General features: G+C 41.8%; 2 protein-coding genes and 1 long non-coding RNA gene across 16 annotated transcripts in view; 1 reads left to right on the top strand and 2 right to left on the bottom strand.

The window, feature by feature from the left end:
- cntn4 (contactin 4) overlaps positions 1–13,740 on the top strand; it is a 155,354-nt gene extending 141,614 nt beyond the window's left edge. The window contains exons 13-23 of one of the 2 annotated variants that reach the window (XM_071493217.1): positions 4,228–4,403; positions 6,580–6,697; positions 7,147–7,305; positions 8,100–8,249; positions 9,073–9,143; positions 10,826–11,060; positions 11,348–11,463; positions 12,436–12,622; positions 12,713–12,825; positions 12,922–13,090; positions 13,492–13,740. In XM_071493217.1, the coding sequence (XP_071349318.1) occupies positions 4,228–4,403; positions 6,580–6,697; positions 7,147–7,305; positions 8,100–8,249; positions 9,073–9,143; positions 10,826–11,060; positions 11,348–11,463; positions 12,436–12,622; positions 12,713–12,825; positions 12,922–13,090; positions 13,492–13,583 (1,586 nt within the window). In that variant the 3' untranslated portion in view covers positions 13,584–13,740. Of the gene's footprint in view, positions 1–4,227; positions 4,404–6,576; positions 6,698–7,146; positions 7,306–8,099; positions 8,250–9,072; positions 9,144–10,825; positions 11,061–11,347; positions 11,464–12,435; positions 12,623–12,712; positions 12,826–12,921; positions 13,091–13,491 lie in introns of both variants that reach the window. The other variant, XM_071493216.1, reaches the window with a different exon arrangement.
- On the bottom strand, positions 305–15,960 carry LOC139630096 (uncharacterized). Of its 2 annotated transcripts, none has more exons than XR_011693113.1 (3): positions 15,374–15,960; positions 2,788–2,940; positions 305–1,317 (listed from the first exon to the last, which is right to left on the bottom strand). It is a non-coding gene; the product is annotated as an uncharacterized lncRNA (long non-coding RNA). The 2 variants fall into 2 exon arrangements; XR_011693114.1 differs by lacking the exon at positions 15,374–15,960 and adding an exon at positions 5,810–6,711.
- Positions 15,961–17,713: 1,753 nt separating this feature from the next.
- LOC139630093 (band 4.1-like protein 1) overlaps positions 17,714–23,802 on the bottom strand; it is an 85,526-nt gene continuing 79,437 nt past the window's right edge. For all 12 annotated transcript variants that reach the window (XM_071493207.1, XM_071493202.1, XM_071493205.1 and 9 more), the window contains 4 exons: positions 22,961–23,056; positions 22,260–22,340; positions 22,034–22,150; positions 17,714–21,199 (listed from right to left, as the gene is read on the bottom strand). In XM_071493207.1, coding sequence (XP_071349308.1) covers positions 21,194–21,199; positions 22,034–22,150; positions 22,260–22,340; positions 22,961–23,056 — 300 coding nt within the window. In that variant the 3' untranslated portion in view covers positions 17,714–21,193. The remainder of the gene's footprint in view (positions 21,200–22,033; positions 22,151–22,259; positions 22,341–22,960; positions 23,057–23,802) is intronic.

Genomic DNA, 23,802 nt, shown 5'->3' with positions numbered 1-23,802 from the left:
ACCTCATAATGTTTTGTTGTTTTTTTTACATTCAAATGCCACTCAGCTTAAATGCAGATCTCACTGAGGCTGTTCTCACCACAAGATCAGTTGTTGTTTCAAACTTCTGTGTTTATGTGTTCTTGACTATAATGATGTCTTGATGTGGCAGAAGTCACGTCTGTCCTCTCGAAGTGAAGCACAGTAGTAAATAAAGAAGTATTTTGATTGTTAGACTTTTGTAAAATGTCTCAGGGAGAAGGTCAGCAAAAAAAAAAAAAAAAGGTCAACAAACCATGTGAGACCTCAGCAATGTTTTCCCAACCTTCAGCATGACAACCATCTTCCCCTGACCTCAACCAAGTAACTTTAGTTTCCTAAACCAACCAGACCTGAAAGTGAAAGTCTGTATTGTGTGTCTATATCCAAAGTCTGTATCTTAGATCAGTCTCAGTTCTGCTGAGGCACGCAGATGGTAGGGTCAGAGTCTGGTGTCAACAGCATGAAGCCATGAACCCAACCTGCCCTGTGGCAACAGCCCAGGCTGCTGGTGGTGGTGTAATGCATAGCTGCTAACATCTAGGTTTCAAAATATGGGAGGTCTTTCCGGGATGTGGGGAATACACATACATAATAGACAAGTAACAATATTCATTTACATTTTTTAGATTTTAATTCCATCACATGTGAATTAACAGTAACCTTTATCATTAGATGAACATAAATGTAACAAGTTTTGTTAAACAACAATTAATTAATTAATTCCACAGGTAAAGGTCCTGCATGTGCAGAGAGCAGCTGCACACACCACTTCAGGAGTCTGTGTGTTTCCAGGCCGTGGTAACAGATGGGTTGAAGTTGTCTGTATGTGTGTGGATTATGTGTTTAGCTTGTGTTTCATACACAATCTGGCAGCTTGGATAAAGTCAGATACAAAACATATACAAAACATCCAAAACATATGGATCGGTGTATGAAGATTATTAATAATAAAGGTGAAGGGCCGGGCTAATTAAAGGAGTTCCTCAGGAGAAACAACAGAACGGGAGATTTCCTTGAAACAAACAAGAGACTCCTGGGAAACACAGGAGTGCTGGCAGGTATGGGAATGTTTTCTTGCCACTCTTTGGACCCCTTAATACCAATCAATCATGGTTTGAATGCTTCAGATTATCTGAGTGTTGTTGCTGTTATTCCCTTATGCCCACAAATTACAATCTTCTAACAGCAACTTCCAGCAAGATAATGAACCATGTCTCAGACTGGTTTCATGAACATGATGACGAGTTCAGTGGCCTCCTCAGTCACCAGATCTGGATCCAGTAGAACCTTTGGGACCTGTTAGAGCAGGAGATTGGCAGCTTGAATGTGCATCTGACAAATCTGCAGAAATGATGTGATGCAGTCATGTGAACATGGAGCAGAAGCTCGAAGAAATGTGTCCAAGATCTTGTGGAATCTATGCCATGAAGAACTGAGGGGGAGCAAAAGGAGGAACAAATAAGGATGTGGCTGAGGGCCACAGACAAGCTCAGGGAGTCAGAAAGAATTGAGAGATACATCGAGTGGGTACTTTGTTGACAAAAATATAGAACATCACTAGTTTAGTTTCCATTTACTTGCTTAATGTGCAGTTTGAAATTGCAAATTTAGAAATGAGTGACAGAAACATGAATTTCAAAAAACTCTCAAATGTTGTAAAAGAATTTAAATGCTGACATGAGTGGTTTTTCAGATAATTTAACAAAGCAATATTTCACAGAATTGAAATGGAAACACCTTTTTCGCCTTCATGTTGTGGCGCATCGTGCCCCAGGGAGCCGGTTCCAACCGAGAGCACAACAACACTCACATTTGCAAATGTGTTTTGTCGACTTAAAAAAAAAAATTGGTTCTATTTTGGAATTTCGCCTATAATAACATCGCCATATCCTTTAACTTTCACCACATTCTTTATCACACTTTAAATACGCAGGTTTAGTTGCCCAAACGTAACTAAAACTTAAACATAATGGCCGACGAGAGTGAGGACTGAGTGTCACTAACAGCAGTGTCATGACTTTTTCTATACAAACAGGTTCACAAATGGGTTTGCACAGACAGAGGTCTACCATACTCCCCAAATAATGTTTTGATCAAAACTTCACTTCTTCTTTATGGACATTTTGGGGTTTTTTTCAGTCATGACAACCAGCAAGAATGAGTTTTAGAGTAAAGGTCAGCTTGGTCTGTACCTCTTTTTAAAAAATGTTAAAGGTCCCACTTGTATAGACGGGTGTTTTTATAAGATTGCTGTTTATTCCTGTTTTATTGTTGAGTTTTATGCATTTTTATTACTAATTGTGAGGCACTTTGTAACTGCTGTTCTGAAAAGTGCTATGTAAATAAAGTTTTTTATTATGATGATTATACAAAGATACAAACATGAATGCTACAGCCCTCAGTCAGGGAGCAAATCATTATTATTAAAGTCTTTCTCCCAAATGACAAAACTATCTGCTCCCCATGTTCAGTGCATTAGATGGAAATCACCTCTCACCTCCTCACACATTGTTATTCACGGACATGTTGAAATTTCTGCATCTGAAGTACAAACTGCGACATGCCAACACATTTTGACCCACGTCAGCAGGACTCCCAGTCTGTCTGAGCGTGTTAGCAGACCCGCAAACTTCTCTCTGATTGACCCCGCTAAGTGAGTAGGTTACTATCCCCTTGTTTAAAATGGCAGTAGGTAACAAGGCATTATACAAGATGGAAAGCAATCAAATTATGGTCAGGAGCCCAGCGTGTGGTTGTGTAACCAACCTTGATTGTCCATATAATCTGTCACAAATGATGACAGAGGAGGGTAATAAGGGAGAATATTCCCACCGTCATTGTCACAGTGGATCTCTGGGGGCAGTACACACCACGAGGAGAGGAATTCATGTCAGGGAAGAGGCCGAGACACCAATCCTGCTGGAGAAATAAAAGGAAATAAAGTTTATAGTACGTTTCCATGTTCAGAGATAGAGGAGTAAATATTTTTGACTGTGGGTCCATGTAAGTGTTTCCCTGTAGATCCTGCCTCAGCCTTCTGTTCTCTCCTACTTCCTTCTCTTCTCATCATTTAGAGTAGCTGTCTCACCATGAAACCCGCTGCAAAACAGTCCTGACACATTTCTTAGAGGTTTTTTTTTTTTTCTCACCCTTTAAATTTTTCAAGTTTCCTATTTCCTTCCTGCACTTGTTCTACAAGGTGTAGTCGGCCTTTAGAAACAGAGCAGCCGGAGCAGTCACAGACCCTTGAATACCTCCTGTGTGTTATTACCACATTTTTACTGCGTCGCCATCGCTCACCATTTAGCCCCTGCAATAGAGGACCGGGCCTTTCAGACACACTTTCATTGTGTATGTGACAAAACCTAGCAGCTGATAGCATTCTGGCCTGATATCAGAAACGGCTAGATAAATCACACTGGAAGCGTACGGTGGTAGTGTGTGTGTCTGTGTGTGTGTGTGTCAGGGAGGAGTGGGAGGGGGCCAATACAATGAAGGTATCGAATTCACTCTGGATGAAGACTGCACTGCCGGCACTTTCTACATGAATCTATGCCTGTCCAGGGATCATTTGCCATGGTTAATTTAGTCTGTGTGCTCAGAGTGGCAATTTCAACCAAGTAATCACAGCACCCCCAAGAGGGAGCCAGGCGCTGTGCACTCTGAGAACAAAGCCTCTGCATCTCACTTCGCCCCTCTCATGTCCTTCCACCCTCCTCCTCCTCAGCTGCTCAGGCACAAGTGCAGATAAGGGACGAGTGCCTTATTCCCATGTGATGTTATTGTAATGCACTGCGGGCTTGAAAAGAGGGTAGTCACTGGAAGAAGTGCTCACTGCTGTTTACTGTTTTCCTTGCAGTGCGTTTTGGGAATTTTGGGGGGGGGGGGGGGGGCATCCCGGGCTGAAGGCTGAGCTGACAGTGACACATGGAGGCTTCTCAGGATGCAGGAGAGACACGTCTCTGAGTCCCCACAGAGACGAGCTCAGGCTGAGAGTAATACCAGTTATTGTAGCTGTGCGCCCTACTTTGCTGTGTGCTCTGTCCCGTATATCCCTCTATTAACTGAGTCTGACATATCCATAAGGATGATGGAAGGGCTTGGCTTTTTGCAAAGCCATTTCCTGTACTGAATCATAATGCCTGGAAAGGAGGAGCAGAGCAGTGTGTTTGATCAAATGTGGACGGATGTGAATGTGTGTTCCAGAGCCGACCATCATCACCAGCCTGCCGGCCACGCTGGACGTCACCGTGGGGGAGAGCGTGGTCCTCCCCTGCCAGGTGAGCCACGACCCATCTCTGGAGCTCAAGTTCACCTGGTTCTTCAACGAGCAGCTCATCCACTTCGGGAGCCACGGTGGATTTTTTGAAAAAGTGGGAGGTGTAAGTGCATAACCCCTCATCATCTCTTTGATATTCAATCTGTCATGTTGTGAGAGCTGTACAGGTTTCACAGTGACAAACAATGTTTGTCACTGTGAAACCCCCAGTGGGGGTTTAAAAACACACTTTCTCAATGTCATCATAGCTTATGGACATTTTCACTATGTAGACATTTAACAACTTGCTGTAAACAAACCAAATTACTCTTTGACAGTTTATTTACATGTGGCAATCAAAACAAGCACCTCTGACACCTCAGTAATACACACAACACTGATAAACTCAGGTTTCCCAACATGAGCAGCGAGTAACAGTGACACCACTAACTGAAACAACACAAAGTTAGTTCCACAGGGAGAAATGAACTATGTCCCAAATGTAGAGGTTGTGTCAGTGTAAAGCACCGAATCTCACACAAGCACAGAAGAAGCATCAGGAAAAAATAAAAAATAAAACTAATGCAAGCATATATCCCTGATATTCTCTGATATAATAACCTTTTATGAACTTCCCGCTCTTCACCATCAAAACACACTACACTATTGATTTATGCCAGAGATGTTACATAAGTGGAAAACCTCATTAGTTACTTCCGATGGATGCAGACAAAGCTTCACTTAGTACCGTTATTGAGTCCTACTCATCCGCCATACAGGATCATGACGAGACCACAGACGCCTGTTTGTGATGTTTTTTCTCAATGAAGTACTACAAGTGTAATCTCATGATTAACTTTTCATCCAAACACACACGAACTGAATCACTGATCACAGATTAAACACTCACACACACTTAATAACAGTGTGAGCACTGTCCTACCTTAAAACTTTCCTCCTCACCAGTGTGTGTTTAACACTGTCCACCACCTTATTAAAAAGTGGCGCTCTGACCACATCGCTAGATGCTGTGACTAATTATTACACTCTGAGCTAATGAGGTTTCCTTCTGGGAACAGTTTTCACACTTTACTTTTTGCGACTCATGCAACACCTCATACTGTTCTCCACAAGTTCACAGTCATTGCAGGTTGTTTTCCATGATGTCACTGAGAAACCCGTAAACTGTCACAGCTTTTACACCAATGTTTGTCATTTGACCCCTATTACATAATAAGTAATTAAGAAACAAGCCTTATCGTCTGTGTTGACGAATGCTCATTTTATTAGCGCCACTGTGCCCTTTAGACATTGATTTATTTTTCAACCCCCTTCAGAGATTTCATTGAATAAAGGTCGAGGGGTGACTCTGAAGATTCATTGGTACATCAATATTATACTTCTTCTTCTTTTAGCAGGGTCATAATAAATTCAGCCGCAGTGCAGAGGGAATGTTTGTATCAAGTGTATTATTTATGGCCAGAAAATTGCTGCCTGTGGTTTATTTTAAAATGAAATTTACATACTCACCCTGCAACCAGTCTCAGTCGGCTGCCGTACACTTTTAAAGGTTTGCAGCTTACACCTCAGCGTGTGATGTGTGAGCTCGGTTTTTACCTAAGAGAAATTCAAGGCTCCTTCAAAAAACTGCCGGCGTGAAGAAAAGAAAATACAGCGCTGTTTCTTTTATGATGCAGGCGCTTCTCGTACAATCATTTACAGTCTCCGCTTCCTAATAAATTGCTGTATATCTACACTTACACTGATTAAGCTCCCAGCCACTCCACACAATTCTTACTGCCATTGTCCCGCAGCTTTCTGCAAAGTCCAATTTATTACGAGAACCCACTGTGCTTTGCTCTGATGAAATGATAATGTAGGAGTGGGAATTACAATTAGAGATGGAATAAAAGGCTCCTTCAAAGAAATACCTATTAGACTGGCCATTAGACCACTCCTGTAACTGAAACAGCTCTATACCATAATCAAAATTAAGCTATCTCACTGCATTTCTGTTCTTTTATTGACAAAATAAAAGCCTGGGCTGGGCCCAAGACAGACAGGCATTTCTGTGTTCTTTTTAGAAAATGGAAGAAAAGGCTGCACAGGGAAATATGGATTTACTTTTCAACATGCACATGCATGAAAATGAGCTTTCTGTTCAACCGGTTTCGTTCCCACGTGGCCCAAAAGTCAGCATTGCTCTTGAATTGCATTAGCTGGAGGCTTACCATGTTGCTTATAGAAGTCTGTCTGTGCATGTGTGTGTGCGCGATTGTGCGTGTGCTGAATGACAGCAGCATTCAGCAGGAGACATTATGATTCGAAACATCCAGCTGAGGCACGCGGGGAAGTACACGTGCGCCGTGCAAACGAAGGTGGACAGCATTTCCATTGCTGTTGACTTGGTCGTCAGAGGTAAGCCACCGACACTGAACATCCAACAGACACGCTCCAGTTCAAAATAACTACTGACCACATGCATATTTCAGAGCTCCGATGTTTAAGGCTTCACAACAGTTAAATCATTTATGATTCATCGACCGCTGAAGACAGTGGGAGATTGTTGGTGATTAATGTTTACCGTAATTGTTTGTACCTCACTGAGGAAGAATCTAATGAAAAGGACAGCAAATAGAAATTTCTCTTTTTTCGAGGTTTAAAGGAAATTTTGTGTCTAATTGGACTGAATAGTTCCCAGAGGTTCCATGCTGAACTGGCTACAGTAGCCGCAGGTGCTAAAACCTCCACCGCTCTCTCCACCATCTTTCCATCTGTTCCTCATTTACATTCCCTCCCCCCTCACTCCTATGTCTGTCTCTCTATCTTTTTCTTCCTCTTCCCTGCCTCGCTATGCCATCTATCAGGTCCCCCGGGGCCCCCCACCAGCATCCATGTAGAAGAAATCACTGATACCACAGCCTCTCTGTCCTGGAGGCCTGGTCCTGATAATCACAGTCCAATTACGGCATATACCATCCAGGCCAGGACACCATTTTCCCTCGGGTGGCAGGCTGTCACCACAGGTAAGCTCTCTCCAACCAGCTGTGGCCTCCTCCAATCACATGCGGGGGGGGGGGGGGGCCCTCTTCATTCTGCCTCGCCTGTGAGAATATTGGAGATGTGATTTTTACCCCAGTGCCAAATGGTACGCAACTGTAGCGTGACCATTGACCGCCATTTTATCGGACCCCTGGGAATCCAGAAACATGGATCCCGTCCTGATGATGAAGCTTGTTGCCAGGGCTGTAATTTGATAGTGTAGTTAAGTGATAGCACCGGTGTAGTTTCTCCCCACATCCTTTATAATGGGGCCCTTAGCATTCATGCCTGATTGGCATAATGTGCTTTTATCCTATACTGCATACTCTGGTCTATTGATATTTTTGTGAGTTAAGGACAGTTTGCTCTGAGATATTTTTACTGGTCTCATTGATTTACCATGTCACGGTCATATATTTGAAATAGAACTACATTATGACCTTGTAGGTGCACAGAGCTCCTGCCTCAAAAGAAAAAAAATGATATTTTTGTCATTTTTAGTGTAATTACCTTAATTTTCTTTCTGTATTTTGTTCACTGCCAAATAGTCCATTTGTTTCCACATGATTCCTGTGTGTTGTGTTCTTGTTTCATGAGTTTGTGTGTGCATCATGTGTCCTTGTGAGAGATAACACCTGTCCTATGTACCTGTGGTGGAGTCCTACCAGGCCTGTCAGCCTGGACAACAGTCTGTTGCTGATGCTAAGCTGACACACACACACACACACACACAAAGTTTGTGGATACTGACTGGGCGGCACTATGTGTTTTATGCCAGTTCCTGAGGCGGTGGGGGGCCACCGGCTGACAGCTACAGTAATAGACCTGAGCCCTTGGGTGGAATATGAGTTTCGAGTCCTGGCAAGCAACACCATCGGGACCGGCGAGCCCAGCAAGCCATCCAAACAAGCAAGGACAAAGGGGACCTGTATGTACTGCCAGAGCAGTGAAACGTTTCCTTATCAACACATGTATCATGTTTGTTAGTTCTTTCCGGTCAGGACAAACATAATGCCCTCATTTTCTTCTTATTCCTTTCTCAGTAAGAGTTCAACATTTTGGGAAACATGATGGTGCTGCAGCCTTAAGAGGTTAACTAGCATAAAGACTGGAAAGAGGGGAACCAGCCCATCTCTGGGCTAAAGCTACAAAATCCCTCTAACAGCAATAGTTGTATGGATTATAATCCAAAGTGGAAAAACAAGTGGCAAGTCATTTCTAGCTCATAACCCTGTGTTGTTTTTACACTTCAGGTTTCTAGCACGTTATAAGAACTTTCTGGAAAGCTAAGCTAACAGTCTCCTAGCTGTAGCTTCATATTTAGCGTACAGACATGAGAGTGGCATCAATCTTTTTATCTAGTTCTTCAAAAAAGCAAATATTCCCTAAATGTTAAACCAGAGCGCGATTGTAGGTGCCATACATTTTCAGTGCTTCCCAAAATACAGATTAGGTGTTTGGTTCTCTGCTACAAAAACATGAAAAATCCTACTCAATTTGAACCTGAAGAGAAAAACACAAACATCTCTATAAAGCTGAGGTGTTTTCTTCCTCTTTTGCGATGAAAAGCACCATTGGCTGATCACATCTGCAAACGTGACTCAGCTGTGAGAGGTTTGCCGACATCTCACAGGATTTCTGGACGCGTCAGAAAATGTACCTCTCTGCCATTTGGGAGTAGCAACACGAAAAAAGATCACATGTGTCGCGAGAAGTCAACCGAGCTAACCTGATCTGTCTTCTACCTCCAGCTCCGAAGGTCACACCAGCTAATGTGAGTGGAGGCGGTGGCAGTCGCTCTGAATTAGTCATCACATGGGAGGTAAGCAAGCTCGCTCAGGACCCTTCACCCATGGAGGAGGGAGCCAGACGTCATTATTCTCTGTGGATCGGAGCCTCTGTTTCATTAATAACAGCCGAACGGCTTAATGTATGGCATTTCATTTTTAAGAACAGAGAGGCAATAACTGCTGCTGTCACCCTGGGGGAGAGAAAAATGCTTTTGAGGTTTCAATAAGATAATTAAACTCAATGGCTCCTTCAAAGTCCCAACTTTATTTTCAGATTGTTTTTCTTTTCTTTCTCTTTCTTTCTTTCTTTCTTTATCTCGTTCTTTATTCCCACAAAACCCCTGCGTATCAATCCAGCTCCAGAAGCTTATATTTATTCAGACTGCTTAAAATCATCAGACCCCGCTGTGAGACGTTTCACAAAATCAGTGTTGATGTTTCAATAAGCAAGAGTTCAATTAAATTCTAACGTCTGCCTAACAAAAGCTGCTATTTCGCCTCAGCAGGGATCGACTGTTGTACTTTTAATTCAAACTTAAAGGGGAATTGTATGCTGGCCCTTTCTATTTGCATGAAAGCTGTAACTCAGAGTTCATGAAGCGAGGTGAAAACAAGAATAAAAGTTTAAACCTCACAGTGAGTTAAGCCCCAGCAATCTGCCTGTAAGATTATGAGAAATCTGCTGGTCAGTGTTAAGAGTCTGATGGTGGCACCAGAGCAGTGGCTCCCAAACTTTGCCAGCTCATGGCCCATTTGAAAATCTCCCTGCAACAATACAGAGGCCAAATTGATGCTTTCACAGAGCACTTTTTATTTTAATGATAACAATCGAACATTCAGGACTCTCTTTCCTTTTCATTCTTCCTGTTGCTAACCAGCTCTCCATTTTGATACTGCAGTTTTTGCCATGGGTGTAATATTTTGCCACACAATCATACTGAGATAGAAAACTAGTGTGCGATATGGTCCGGCTGGCAACATAAAAGCTCCTTTAATTGACTTATCTCAGTGATACACACAGAGCACAGTGAGGGCTTAATATGAAAAAAAAAACACAATGAAAGGAATTTTTGAACAATTTTTATGTTTTATATATTTTGTTTTTAAAACATTTAAAAAGATTCATGTTTTTAATTTTTTTTTATCTGTTTTTATTATTTTATTATTTTACTTCTTTGCAAATGATTTGTCAGCGCGCTTGCAATATCATCCTCCCCCCCAGTGGGCCCCAGCCCACAGGTTGGGAACCACTGTATTAGAGAATAGTTTAGTTTAGTTTAGTTGCACATGTAACAAAACTGTGTTTGTCTCAAAAATCCAGCAGACACTTGTGCATAGAAATAAATGTGAATACAAATGTACACATTTATATTGAAAATGGAGAGACAATTAAAATGTTAAATCGTGGAAGAGTGCGGCTGGGTGTTCAATCTGACTAGTAAATGAAACTATAAATATAACTATATATATATAAATTAAGCTCTGATCGATCTTTTTATAAAGAAAGGAGCTTGATAAGGTTGGTGGAACATGTGACAGTGTAATCTATATTGCAGTTTATAAGATATGGATTAAAAAAAGTCATTTCATCCACAACACCAATGTGGTTTTACTGCAAACTCAAAGAATGTGGTTTTTTCCAGCTAAATTTTCTGTCAAGTAAAATGGAAGGAGGGGGTGTTTGAAGGTGCTCAGTCTCTGTGTGGTCCTGCAGCCTGTTCCAGAGGAGCTGCAGAATGGGCCGGGGTACGGCTACGTCGTGGCTTTTCGACCCCACGGTGCCACAGGGTGGATGCAGGCTGCCGTACCCTCCGCCGAGGCATCCAGATATGTCTTTAAAAATGAGAGCATCCAGCCCTTCTCGCCTTTCCACGTGAAGGTCGGCGTCTACAACAACGAGGGCGAAGGGCCGTTTGGACCTGTTACCACTATCTACTCTGCCGAGGAAGGTGCGTGTGATCTTAAGTCATACACAACATGTTATGGAGTAGCTCTACAGGCTCAGCTAGTATTAATGCATGAGTACAAGACTAGATCCATTCAGGGTCTGAACAGTGGCAGCAGTGATTTTGCGGCCCTATCAGCACTCACAGACGTCTTCCCCATACTTCCCTCCCTCTGCTGTTCAGATGAAAGAAATTACTTTGAAACAGTTTTGATGTTCCTACTTTGAGGGAGTCATCAAAGCTCAGTGTTACTTCTGAAATCATTTAGAGTCTTTATACATTAACTCCAGAGCCTGGCCGAGCGCCCACCAGGGTTCGTGCCAAGAGCCTTTCTGCATCCGAGATTGAAGTTTCGTGGAAAGCTCTGCCCTGGAATGCCAGCAAGAAAAGAGTGCTGGGCTACGAGGTGAGCTGCACCTTGTTTGTGTGAGTTTCCATTGAATGTAAATCTGTTTGTGTGTGTGTGTGTGTGTGTGTGTGTGTGTGTGTGTGTGTGTGTGTGTGTGTGTGTGTGTGTGTGTGCACAAGCACGTGGCAACTAATGCTGTTGAATCTTGTTCTCTTCTATTATTGATGAGTTTTTCAGGCTCATGCACCTTGGGCATAGGAGATAATAGCTTGCTGCATGCATAATGGTCCAGCCTAGTCCCATGCCTGTGGGTTTAGTTGTGTTTCTCTTGTTGCTTACCTAAGTACTGTAACCACCCTGATTACTGATGCAATACTCAAAGGGATAGAGCGTTTAGCTTCTAATCCACACAACAAAGCAGTTTCAGACAGTGGCTTTGCACTCAGTTAGTTCTTGTCATTTTAAAGATGCTCATTATTGAAATCTAAGATTTGAACAAAGGCATTGTTTTTATCCTCAGATTAAATAAAGTGCCAGATTTATAAATTGTTGACCACAAAGAGTCAACAGAGGAGCAGGGCCTGAGCAAACCATTGCTGTGAGGAAGGACAAATTATATTTGTGTTGTCAAGCGTGCCAGCTGTTTCAGCCCTGACAAGCAGGGTGACAAAGAAAATCTCTTATCAGAGGAAGTTGATGGCAGGGGATTTTTGAGGATTCTCCTCTTCCTCGTCTTTTTTTTCTTTTTTTATTCTTTTTTCTTCTTTCATATTCGACCTCCCTCTTTACTATATACCTTAAATCATGACATGTCTGATAAGCAAAGCTGCGGCACGCGCTGTAGCTCAGAGTTAGAAAAAGGCCGCTGAGGCTTGTTTTCAGACCGGCTCACGTCTTCCATTCAGCCGGGTTCACGTCTCCCTGTTTCCAGTTTGCACTTCATTGACACGGTGCAACAGAAAGCTTTTAAGGTGTCCATCATGTCTTCTACGTTCACGTCTGTGGTTGTTCTGCCCTGTTGCTTTCCAGCTGAGGTATTGGAGTAAAAGTGAAAGGGAAGACACGGCCAGCGTGCAAAGGACTGTGGGAAATCAAACGTCTACTATTATCCACGGGGTAAAAGGCAGCACCACATATTACATCTCAGTGAGGGCGTATAACACTGCTGGCACAGGGCCTCCCAGCACCACTGTCAACGTCACCACCAAAAAACCACGTAAATATCTGAGCTAATTATTAAGCACCAGTCGCTCTTTTCCAATGTGCAGCTTCTGTTTGCGGAGAATAATGCGTTTTCTCCTCCCAGCGCCCAGTCAGCCGCCGGTTAAAGTGATGTGGAACACGTCAAACTCCAAGATCATATTGAACTGGGAGCAGGTCAAAGCCCTGGAGAATGAGTCAGAGGTCACCGGTTACAAAGTAAGCACCCAGTCGCTTGGCTTTATCAGAAAATTGTGTTTGTTGCCATGGCTCCTGTGCCTGATTCTTGACTTGACTCGCCACATTCGTCCTCAGGTGCTCTACAAGAAGAACCGGCACAGCCGTCCCAATGTCATGGAAACCAACACCACCTCTGTGGAGCTCGCCCTGCCCACTGATGAGGATTATATCATCCAGATAAAGCCGTTTGGAGAGGGAGGGGAAGGCAGCAGTAGCAGACAGATCACCATCCCAAGGATACCAGGTCAGTGGAGAGCTAGTTAGTGCCTCCCTGGTGGCTGAGCTGAATAATCCACTCCCCTGCTGCTGTCTTGCCAGAACAGATTAGCTATCTTCATCTCCAAAGGAACAGGGAGAGAGGGAAAATAATGTGCTACATGAAACATTTGTGCAATTATGGCCACAACATGACACCGTAATCTAAGCCTTGCATGAAAAGTAGAGTAATTTATTCTAAACACTTTGGAAATCTCATTCCACTGCTCGAGTAATAACTCAAATATTTTTTGAAATGAATGTTTTCAGCTCATGATTACTAAAGCAGGAGAGGTGGTTGATTGAAGAAATGAAATGCCATAGTCTCTGTGATGCTTTTTTTTCATAGAGATCAGACTCACAGCCTTGTTCTTTTGAATGACTTTTCAGGCCCCAACGCTGTTGGCTCAGCATCCAAGGTCTCCACTCTATCAGCACTCAGTACAATAGCACTGTCTTTCACAGCGCGGACATCTTTATGACAAACAGCTCCCAGCAGACATTGCATCTGATGTGGAGACAGCTCTACGGTGGAACGCAAACACAGCCCACTCTGGTGTAACTAGATCCATTCATTTAGATTTTAGAGGCAGAAGGAAGAAGCTGACAAAATAAAAAAAATAAAAAAAATAAAAAAAATGCCATTGAGATATCAGGGAGGGAGTCCCCTTCAGTGCCCAGGCTAAGAAAAGGAGATTGACCGATGTCGTGACTATGTTGTTACCAAAGCAGCTTTCATAAGAAAAAAGTAAAGAGAAAAATGTCTTATATGCATCTTTTTGTATGACATGTTGAGCTTTTATAGGTTTTGTTTTCTTAATAAAGTTAAAGTCAGTCTGGGCTTATCGGGGCGAGAACAATTAGGTGCATGGCAAATAAAATCATCAAATTTTCCGGTCTGGAGGTTAAGAATGTGATTTGACGGCGTACCTTTTGTCTTCTTAAAGAAGTTAAGACTTTGGCTGTGAAAAACCAGAGCAGTTTTTTTTTCCTTCAAGTGAATGAACTATTAACTGTTACCTGTTACCTGTTACATCTTTGCATTTCTGTTTCTGCTATATTTCAACAATATTTCACACAAGGGACCGCATTGACATGTTAAGTGTTTGTCAACATTGGTCATCTTAAGAGAAGAGAGGATTAGCATCTAAAATCATGTCTCTAGACAGCACATGCTAATGCCTTATGATAGTAGTAAAGTGTATAAGGAGCTATTTGTAAGTTTTGGTATTGCTACATAGCCAGCATTAGCATTAACAGCTGTTTGCTTACCAGTGTAAAAGGTCAGCATCAAACTTCATTCCTTTACTCACCAAGAGCTGTCTCCAGTGGTGGAGAGCAACGCCCATGTCAACTCTTACATTTCTATCACTTCTATTCTTCCACTGAAGTTTGCATGCGAACTAGCTCGCGAGTGTTCTTTCCGAATCACTGCAGCGTCCAGTCTGCCCTGAAGGGGGCACCGATGCCCTTGTATTGTAAACACAACGATGTCTGAAGCTCTTGGCGACCATCACCACCACCCACTTACAAATAGCCCCTTTATAACGTTAGCAAGAGGGGTGAAATTAGCTAGCTAAAGTTGACTTGAGTCTACAGAAAATGCAGAATATAAAAAAAAGTAATATCAACTTTGTTGGATTCCTCCTGTATCAGAGAATGCTAACTGCCACTATTTACAAACACTTAAAATAAGTCAGAATGCTCACATATGATATACACTGGCCTTTTGTAGCACGACTACAAAAATAGACAAAACACAGTCTTTTAAACTTAAGCTTAAGCTAACATAGGGCTTAAATAATCAAACTGCTGTCTCCCAAAGTTCCATTGTTTTTTGTACGAAATTCCCTCTAATGTTTACGGGATAAGTAATGGTTATCACATGTGGCTTTATTGGTTGGACAACAACGATAAACCTTCACACAACTACCCAAACAAAAATACTCACTTGATTTTGCTAACAGAAAACTCACTAAAGCTTTGTATTAGCTGCTGCACAGCTCAAATTAAGGAGGGCTGTAGGTTACATTATAATTGCACTCAGAGGGGATCTCTTTGCAGCCAGTACGAACAGAGTGATTACAGCTACCCATAACTCTTTCAGCATATTTATGAGACTGACATATGAGACTTGAGAAAATCAAGATCTCTCCGTTAACATGCAAGATGCTAATGCGTTAGCAGGCCATGTTTTTGCTGCCCGTCCACGCAAGTAAGTTGACAAAAAGTTGATAATGTCCCTCAGTCCACTCATGTGATCATTACTGACCTTGTTACCAGAGACAGCGCCACGCTGTTGTTGGAGAGCATCTCCCCTGGGTTCCTCTACCTTGGCCATTAAACTGCACTGGTGACCGGACCCTCATGGCTGTCTCATGCTCCTCATTCTTTCGGTTAGAGCTGTGTCTAGAGCTATTCTTTGCCTTCTGTGTGCCTCATCATATGTTCAAAATCCTCAGGTCCTTAAAGAGCCTTAACTTATCATATGTATATCAAAACATTAGAAACATAGAATTATGAAGCAGCCGCGGTGATGTTTACATGCTGCTGTGTTGGTAGGAACTGTATGTGGTAAGGATCGAGGAGGGGGGGCGCCAGCATCCTTTGTGCTATGCTGAGGTTACTGAGGATAGTTTGAATGGCATTCTGCTGTTTCGCATGGGATATTGGCAATATATGAGGCCTGGTGCATTTTTATAGGTGTGTATTCTTAATAAAAGACGATGCTGCTGATCTTTTCCTTTTTCCATAGTCTCCTGATGCCATGTGGGACTGCTGTGCTGCAGGGGTACAGTGCAGTCTGTATGTAGCTTGTAAACCAGTTTAGTAGTTTGTAGTACTTTGAAGGGAAGTGTACTGTAGGCTACTGGGTCTTGCTCGGAATCATGCATCAAGAAATGTGTAATATACTGTTTTGTACACTTCAAATCATTTATATAAAAGAACCTTTCTAAAGAGATGATTTACTTGGTTTTTATGTAACAACTCTGTTTCATACTGTAGCTAACTGTTGCTCAGCATGACTGTACTTTGTCCTACTTTGACATCTGCAAACCGACCGAATGGCTTTAGGATCATGCGAGATTCATACATCTGGTAGGTTTGTGTATACTGTATGTGTACCATTGAAACTGAACCATGGTCAGCCCCATGTCTATGCTTCTGTCTCAGTCAGCCCCTCTGAGATGTACTGGGTCTACTGTCCATATATGCTCTACATGAGGCTTTCCTCTGTTGCTGTTTGTTGTTTATACTGTGTTAATAAAGATTATTGATTTATACAACAACGTCAAGCTCTGCTGGTCCGTAACTCAATACATAACCTATGTCAGAAAGGACATAGGATTCAAAATACACTCAGTGGCCACATCAATACAATTTAATGCATTTCAATACAACAGATCTGCCATAAATGCTACACTTAGTTCAGTTTTGTTGACACTGTCAGAGAGGTAATTCTACTATATGCTTATAATTGAGGTTATGGTTGGCGACTATGTTGTAATGGACTGCATTACACTGAAATGTGTTTCTAATAATCCCCCCCCCCCCCCCCCCCCGGTTTTAAATGGGGTGTGAAAAACATTAGAAACACCTCTCAGTATAACGCAGTCCAATTCAACACCACTGCAAACTACAACCTCATAGATAAATGTATAGTTGAATGAATACAATCCTGACAATTAATGGCTGTGCCATTGGATTGGATTGCATAAGATTTTACCTAATAAAGTGGGAATCTATTTTGAATGGTATTTGTTCACAATTTAATTGAATTGCATGGCATAAAATATCTAGATTGTAACCATACAGCACCACAGAGGTCTAGACAAATGATTTGGTATTGTACTTCCATAATGTTGGGGGACTTGTGAAAGACCATCCAGAAAAAGAATGGTTAAAATAGAGGCAGCAAAGGCCCCTTGGTGTCCATTAACGTCCTACACTTCCAATTAATTAATTAATTAATACCATTAGATCCACCGTGCTGGGAAAACACCAACATCTTATACAAACTCCTGTTTGTAACATTGGCTTTCTAAAAAAAAAGAAAAATTGTCAGTGTCCTGGCTCAACCTGAGATGACCCTGGTGACATCACTATGACATCATTAGGGGTTGTTTTCTCAGGCAATGTACAGAAAACATCGTACAGCTTCTGTCACAGGCAGATAAGTACTCAAAGTATTGAATCTGTTTTGTTGTATCTGACTTTGCTCTTTAGTTATTTTTTCATTTTCATAACATAAATGGTAAAAGTCAATGGAGTTTCCTATTAATTTGACTGTAAAATATTTTTGATATTTTGAGTGAAATTGTTGCTTCAGTTTGTTTCTGGCAGAATATGCACTAGGTGGCATTAAGAGCACACAGATACCTTGAGTCTACACCACAGTTGTATGTACTGAATTTTGCCACAAGATGGCAATACAACATCATCCTTCATTACTCTGAGGTTACAGAAGAAGCCCTTTATTTCCTATGATGAATTATTAATGTATGAAAATGTTGAGGCCACAAAGTAAAAAACATTTTCCCAAGCTTCACCTCTCATCATAACCATTCAGTGTGAAATCCCTCTCCCCTCCTTTTCTGAATCAGAGACACTGTTTGAATCATACTGAGACATTTATTTATGCATGTATGTTTTCCATTTAGACTGAATGCAAATACAGCAAATACACACCACCAAGCACTAGGGGAATGTATAGCAAAAGGCAGTGGAGAATTGAAGGTGGAGGCTAAACAGCGGAGCAGTTTGATGCTCTTCACGGGAAAAAAATAAGCTCATATCCATAAAATGGTATTGTGCTGGTTGTCCGCGTTAATGGGGGCAATAAATGTTTTCATCTCGTTGAGGACTAACAGTGCAGATTCAGAGAGGCTCCTTTTTCAACGCACTGTGTCACATTCTTCACAAGACAGTAATTCACTTTCAAGACAGCTCCACCTCACCTTGGACTGAGAGGAGAGGTCGTTTCTTCATCTGCCTCGCGGTGATTAACAGCACTTTCAGCTGAGCACTTAACTGTGACTCCCATAACCACGACTCCAAACATAAGGCACCCACTCATGACATTTCTATTGCTCTGCCGTCCTTCGGATTGAACTTACTGCCTCATTCCTTCAACTTAAAAACACATCTCTGCTCCTGTCAATTTCTACATAGTTTACAGGATAATACACAGTAGTTTGGATATTAATATATAAATACAGCCACCCCTCCCCCCCGTCCTTTAACTCACCACCTCTCCTACAGAGCACAACTTCTCTCCTGATGCCTACAGCTGTTTCTCTTCTATCAGTAGTGTGTCCAATACTACAGCAAAGCAAAGCCAGGCCATTTTTCCCAAACATTTTTCAGTAGATGTGCTGCTATCATGGCAAGCAAGTGCCTTCACAACAGTCCAGTGTCATTTGACCAGATAAAATAAAATAGAGCAAAATAGAATCATCAGTTTGGGAATCTCTTGTTTCCACAGACACTTCAACAGCAGGTCAACAGTTTCAAGTCAGGGGGTGGAGGGATTAGACGATGAGGACGACAAAGCCATGGTCACAAGTGTCAGAAAAAGCTCCTTTAAGTATCGGTATCTGTGTTATAGGTTTTGGTTACGCTTCGGTACGCATGAGAGTTCACAGTTTTCTCCCTTTAGAGGACAGAGGATAAGAATAATGGCTGCTTATTGCAAATCTCGCAAGCAGTGCACTTCACTGCTTCGGTTAACAGTAGCACAAAGTTAACAATGACAGCAACACGGTTAACATGGGTCAGGCTCCATCAGAGGGATTGCTATGTATGATTAGTGATGCATAGTATCATAGTAGATTAAAGGTCATCCAGGATATATGTTAAGTGACAGCGAGCAGGTTCTGGGGATAATCATAAGTATGTCACACTTTGAGTCTCGGCTTTGTCTGTAAGGGGAACAGGAAGGAAAAACACAGGCCTCACACTCACCACTCCTATAAATACAATTACAAACTCATACACCATAACTTAAAAGAGTTAATCCAACAGAAAAAAAAAAAAAAGTACCCATGTTAATCTTGTGGTTTTGAACTTTTCAAGCAGTTTTTGTGAACATGCACAATGAATCAAAACTGGAAAATCTATTTGTTTTACATTGCTTGTTGCATTTCTAAGTTGTTATTGGTCCATATTTTTATATTATGAATAAATGAAATGACTACATGAAAACTCTTACTTTAAAGTTGCAATAATAAGTATGTTTATATTGACAATGGTTTCAAATTACTATGTGTAATGTGAAGCAGTGAGCCTGTGGAGAAATATCACCCAACTCTGTGGCTCTGTGTAGCATATTAGCCTCCTGAGCTACATGCTAGCGGCTAGGCACCAAACTGCAGACACAGTTAGCCCTTAGCCAAGGACGTGGCAGCTAAAGACTCACTTATTTCATTCAAGAGGCCAAAACTGAGCTTAAAGATGGCAAATATTTGCCTTTTTCGCCAGAAATTTGACTCAGAATCAATGCTGATTTTGCTCTGCTGGATGTTTGAATAGACAAGTGTTTGCTAACAGTTGAGACGTCAATGTTGTGTTTACATTTTGTTGCACTGCCATCAAGTGGCTTAAAAATCTGTTATAACAGGTTCAAGGAATGGATATGATACTGATCTTGGTTACTGACAGGAACATCAGTTATGATTTTGAATAACTAATAATAGTATATATAACTTTGCTTGATGCAGTGGTTCACTTGAGTTGGTGCAAAGTAACTGCACAAAAACGTAAGTCCTCGTCAGAGGAGGCTTGGGTATTAGAGACTGATGACACGCATGATGACTGAAACGTCCAAAACAACGAGACTAACATAAACCCTGTTTCATGGTGGAAAACAGTAAAATCAAGTAAGAAAACGGTAAAAACATAGCATCACATTTCTGAAACTTATTAGATAAAACATTATTCGTATTAAAATTTCTCTACAAATCTCGTAACTATGCCCAAAACATGTGACCAGCATTTGTTTATGTTGATGGGAGATGATACCAAAATGAAAACAGTAACAGTGACGAGGAGAACAATGGGACAAGGACAGTGATGTCTGTTATGTTGGAGACTGGGACCAAAGCAGAGTTCCAGCTGTCCACTGAATTGTACTTATGTTCCTCAGGTAGAGTCCGTCAACATTAGTATGTGTCCACTGTCTCAGTTTTTTACAGTTTCTCCGTAGGTGCTCAGTCCCATCATGTCAGAGCTTCTTATGGATTTCAAATGTTGGACGTGTCCGCATACTTCTTTTTTCATTCCCTCGGCTATTTTTTATTGATACATGCAGATTATAATCATCTGATATTATACATATTTCATAAACAAGCAAACACTGGACATAAATTAGATTCTCTATAGATAAAAATGTAAAAAGCTAATAAGACAGCTGTTGATTATACTGAAGGTGTCATGGCCAAGAGGTGGCAACGACGAGCACAAAGGCTGCCTTTTGCCACTTGGCACCAACCTCCCCACCCCACCCCCCATCACCAGCAATGTCCCCATATTTCCACTCAGCTGTCCTCTTCTCTTATATATTCATTTCATACGTGACAGTAGCACAGGGACGATATTTGTGACCTTAAAATATTTTTTAGATGAAGGTATTGGGGCTGGGGAGTTTGGGATTAAAAATGTAATGATTCAAATGATCCTGATGGTTCAACTGAGTCAAAATGTGGTAGATTAAATAATATGCAAGCAAAGTCTGAGATAAATGACTCTAACACAAGTGAATTCAAATAGTAACAGCTGTGACTGGGTTTCTCTTTCAATCTCTCATCACTCCAAGCGGTAAATTATCCAATAGAAGACTCTTCACTTCCTGTTCCAGAAGAGGGTGGGGGCTGGGATGGGCCGGGGGAGGACGGGAGGCCTGGTCACAGTTGGTTTGTCTAAAGGGACAGGAGTGAAGGTCTACGGACTGCTTCATGGAGCGCAGTCTGTTCTTGTGTTGGTGTGTACACAGTGGGGTAGAGAGTCCTCCTGGTGGCGGACTGCAGGGTGGGGCAGGAGACACACAGCTGGAGGATCGTCTCGTGTCTCCTGTCTCAGGAGCCGCCACGACCGATCACGACTGCAACGAGATGACAAACACATCTGTCATCACACACGAACATGGAGGCACTACGATGGACTACGATGGACTCCCGAGCACAAACTTGTAAAAGCCTCCCCGACGCTCCTACATAGGAGCAAGACACCCAGACTGTAAGAGACACAAAATAACTACAAATAATGCAGCATTGTTGGTACTCCTTTGTGTGTCTTTCATTCTACATCTCTTCATTTTTTTCATCTCTTGCAGTCATTTTTCATTTACACACTGATGCGTGGTTGTTTTGTGTCTTTTTGTAACAGTTTTGTGTCAATTTGTAATCATTCTCAGCCTTTTTGTGGTAGTGTTGCTTTTCTGCGATGCTAAAACTCTTCAGTAGTTTTGTCTCTTTGTACTGTTTTGTGTCTCTTTGTTGTCTCTTTATGTGCATTTATATACATTTTGCATCTCTTTGTGTTTGTAGTTTTGCATAAATTGATTTATTTTTTGCATCTCTATGTTGTCATTTTCCATCTACATAGAGATGCACATAGAGATGCACGGTCCTTTTTGTGTCCTTTTGTGGTAGTTTTGTTCCCCTATGATGCAAAAACTCTGCTTTGTTGTAGTTTTCCATCTCTTTGTCTTTGTTTTGCACCTTTTTGTGGTTGTTTTATATCTCTGGAGTTGTTTTGCATCTCTTTGTAGTCACTTGGTCGACTTTCCAACAAAAAACATGAACAGTCACTTAAAACAGAGCCTTTGTGCCTGGTAGGCCCAATCAGCGATCCACTGATGCACACAAACCATAGTAGTTTTGTGACCTGCACTCCTACACATGAGCACACTGTGAGCGCTCTCAGAGTCACATACCTCTGCTTTCTGCTGCAGCTCCTCAGTGGGAGACTCTGTTTCCCTGATAACCACTGCTTTTGTCACCAGCATGTCGGGGTGCTGCTGCTTGGCCTCTTGGATCGCCATGGCGAGGGCCTGGGGACGTGAAGCACCAACACATGGGTCATAAACCTCACATATTGGTTTGTGGTGCTTTAAGACTCACTGAACAAGTATTGCAGTATTTCTGTAACACTCCTCTCACCTGATGTTGGTCCACATCATCGTCTCCTGTGATGATAATCCTCTTCTCGATTCTGGTCTCTGAGTAGCCTCCTTTCACAGTCTGCACCACACATACAGAAACACATGAATTGAATAAATCATGAGCTTGTTCCCTATGGTTAAATAATTATACTTTATAGATGACAAAAGTTGTTATCGAAGCCATAATTGTTTTTATTGTATTTTTATTTCCCTCTTTGAAAACAAAGAACTGGTGCAGAAACACACAGTGATTAGTTTTTTGCAACAGACACATCAAGTTCATCATTTGTTCACCAGATCATTTCTCAGTAAAGACAACTATTGTTTGCTACAACAAATAAAACAAGCTTTCACAAAATGGAAATAGATTCAGTGCCTATTGTTTTACACTGTACTCAGCTCAAAGAAATAGAGATACTGTATTTAAATGTCTAGAAAATCATAGTAAGATGGTAAGGGGTATACTGTTATGTCACATTTCCAGATAAATATTAAATATGTATTAAATATTACATATATTTTCCTTTATTATTTATAAGTCAATAAAAATGTTATTATTTACATCCACCTCTTTTATTTCTCCATCTTCTCCAGCATCTTAAGAGCGGGATCAGAAGTGTGCCATAAGTTACAGATGTGGTGGGCTGACTCCAAGCCCCAGTCATTAAACTGTAACCATGGCAACAGATAAGGTGTTACCTTGGTAACTTGAGTTGTGGTTGCTGAGGTGACGCTCTCTGCGGTGATGGTCAGCGGGGACACAACAGACTCTCTCCCCTGGGTGCTGGCTTTTACCTACAGCAGAATGATTAGAGGGGAGTCACACACACATGAACACACACACACACACGCTGATCCACAGCATGTAGTTTTGCCACAGCCAGAGGTCTCAAGCTCCTGCAGTGAGTATCACACATCTGAAATGTTATCAGGGTCTCTGTCCACCTGATGCCCTGGACAACAAGCTGGTTTTACAGACAGACACACAGTGTGAGGCAGTGGGGAGCTTTATAATGATTGGAGACTGGCCCTTTAATGAATGTTGTTTTCGATAGTGACACTTTTTTTTAGATGAGTGATGACCAGGATCCCCGTGGATTGGTATGAAGTGGGCGTAACAGGCCAGGGTCGTGGAGGGAGCCTTCTGACACGACGACTCATCAGTGTGCTGTGTGTGTGCTCACCTTCTATTCACCAAGAAGAAACGTCAGAGAGACAGTAGATCCCTCTATTAAACGGGCTCTCCAGTGATTTTGTACTGAACTTTCATCAAGTTGGGGGAAGTGTTTTTTAAAAATGGTCCAAATTGAAGATTCAGAGGCAGAGATATTGAGATGGTATTCAGACATTTATTTTCCATGATGCAACTTGTTTTTCGTTAGGCCTTTCTTGACTGGTAGAAGTCTTTAAGACACCACCCCTGGAGTCTGTAACCTGGGCTTCACTGTTAAAAACTAGAGTTTCACCTGATGAAAACAGGGAAAGTCTTCATCTACTCATCTTAATGTTCTCACCCACATTCTTTGTTTTATAAAACTGAG

The sequence above is a fragment of the Trachinotus anak genome, unplaced genomic scaffold, assembly GCF_046630095.1.
Source record: "Trachinotus anak isolate AG129_WGS33_773 ecotype Australia unplaced genomic scaffold, CSIRO_AGI_Tana_v1 ptg000013l, whole genome shotgun sequence".
Lineage (NCBI taxonomy): Eukaryota > Metazoa > Chordata > Actinopteri > Carangiformes > Carangidae > Trachinotus > Trachinotus anak.
The sequence above is the reverse complement of the archived record's forward strand: the minus strand, read 5'-3'. Positions and strand labels throughout refer to the sequence as shown.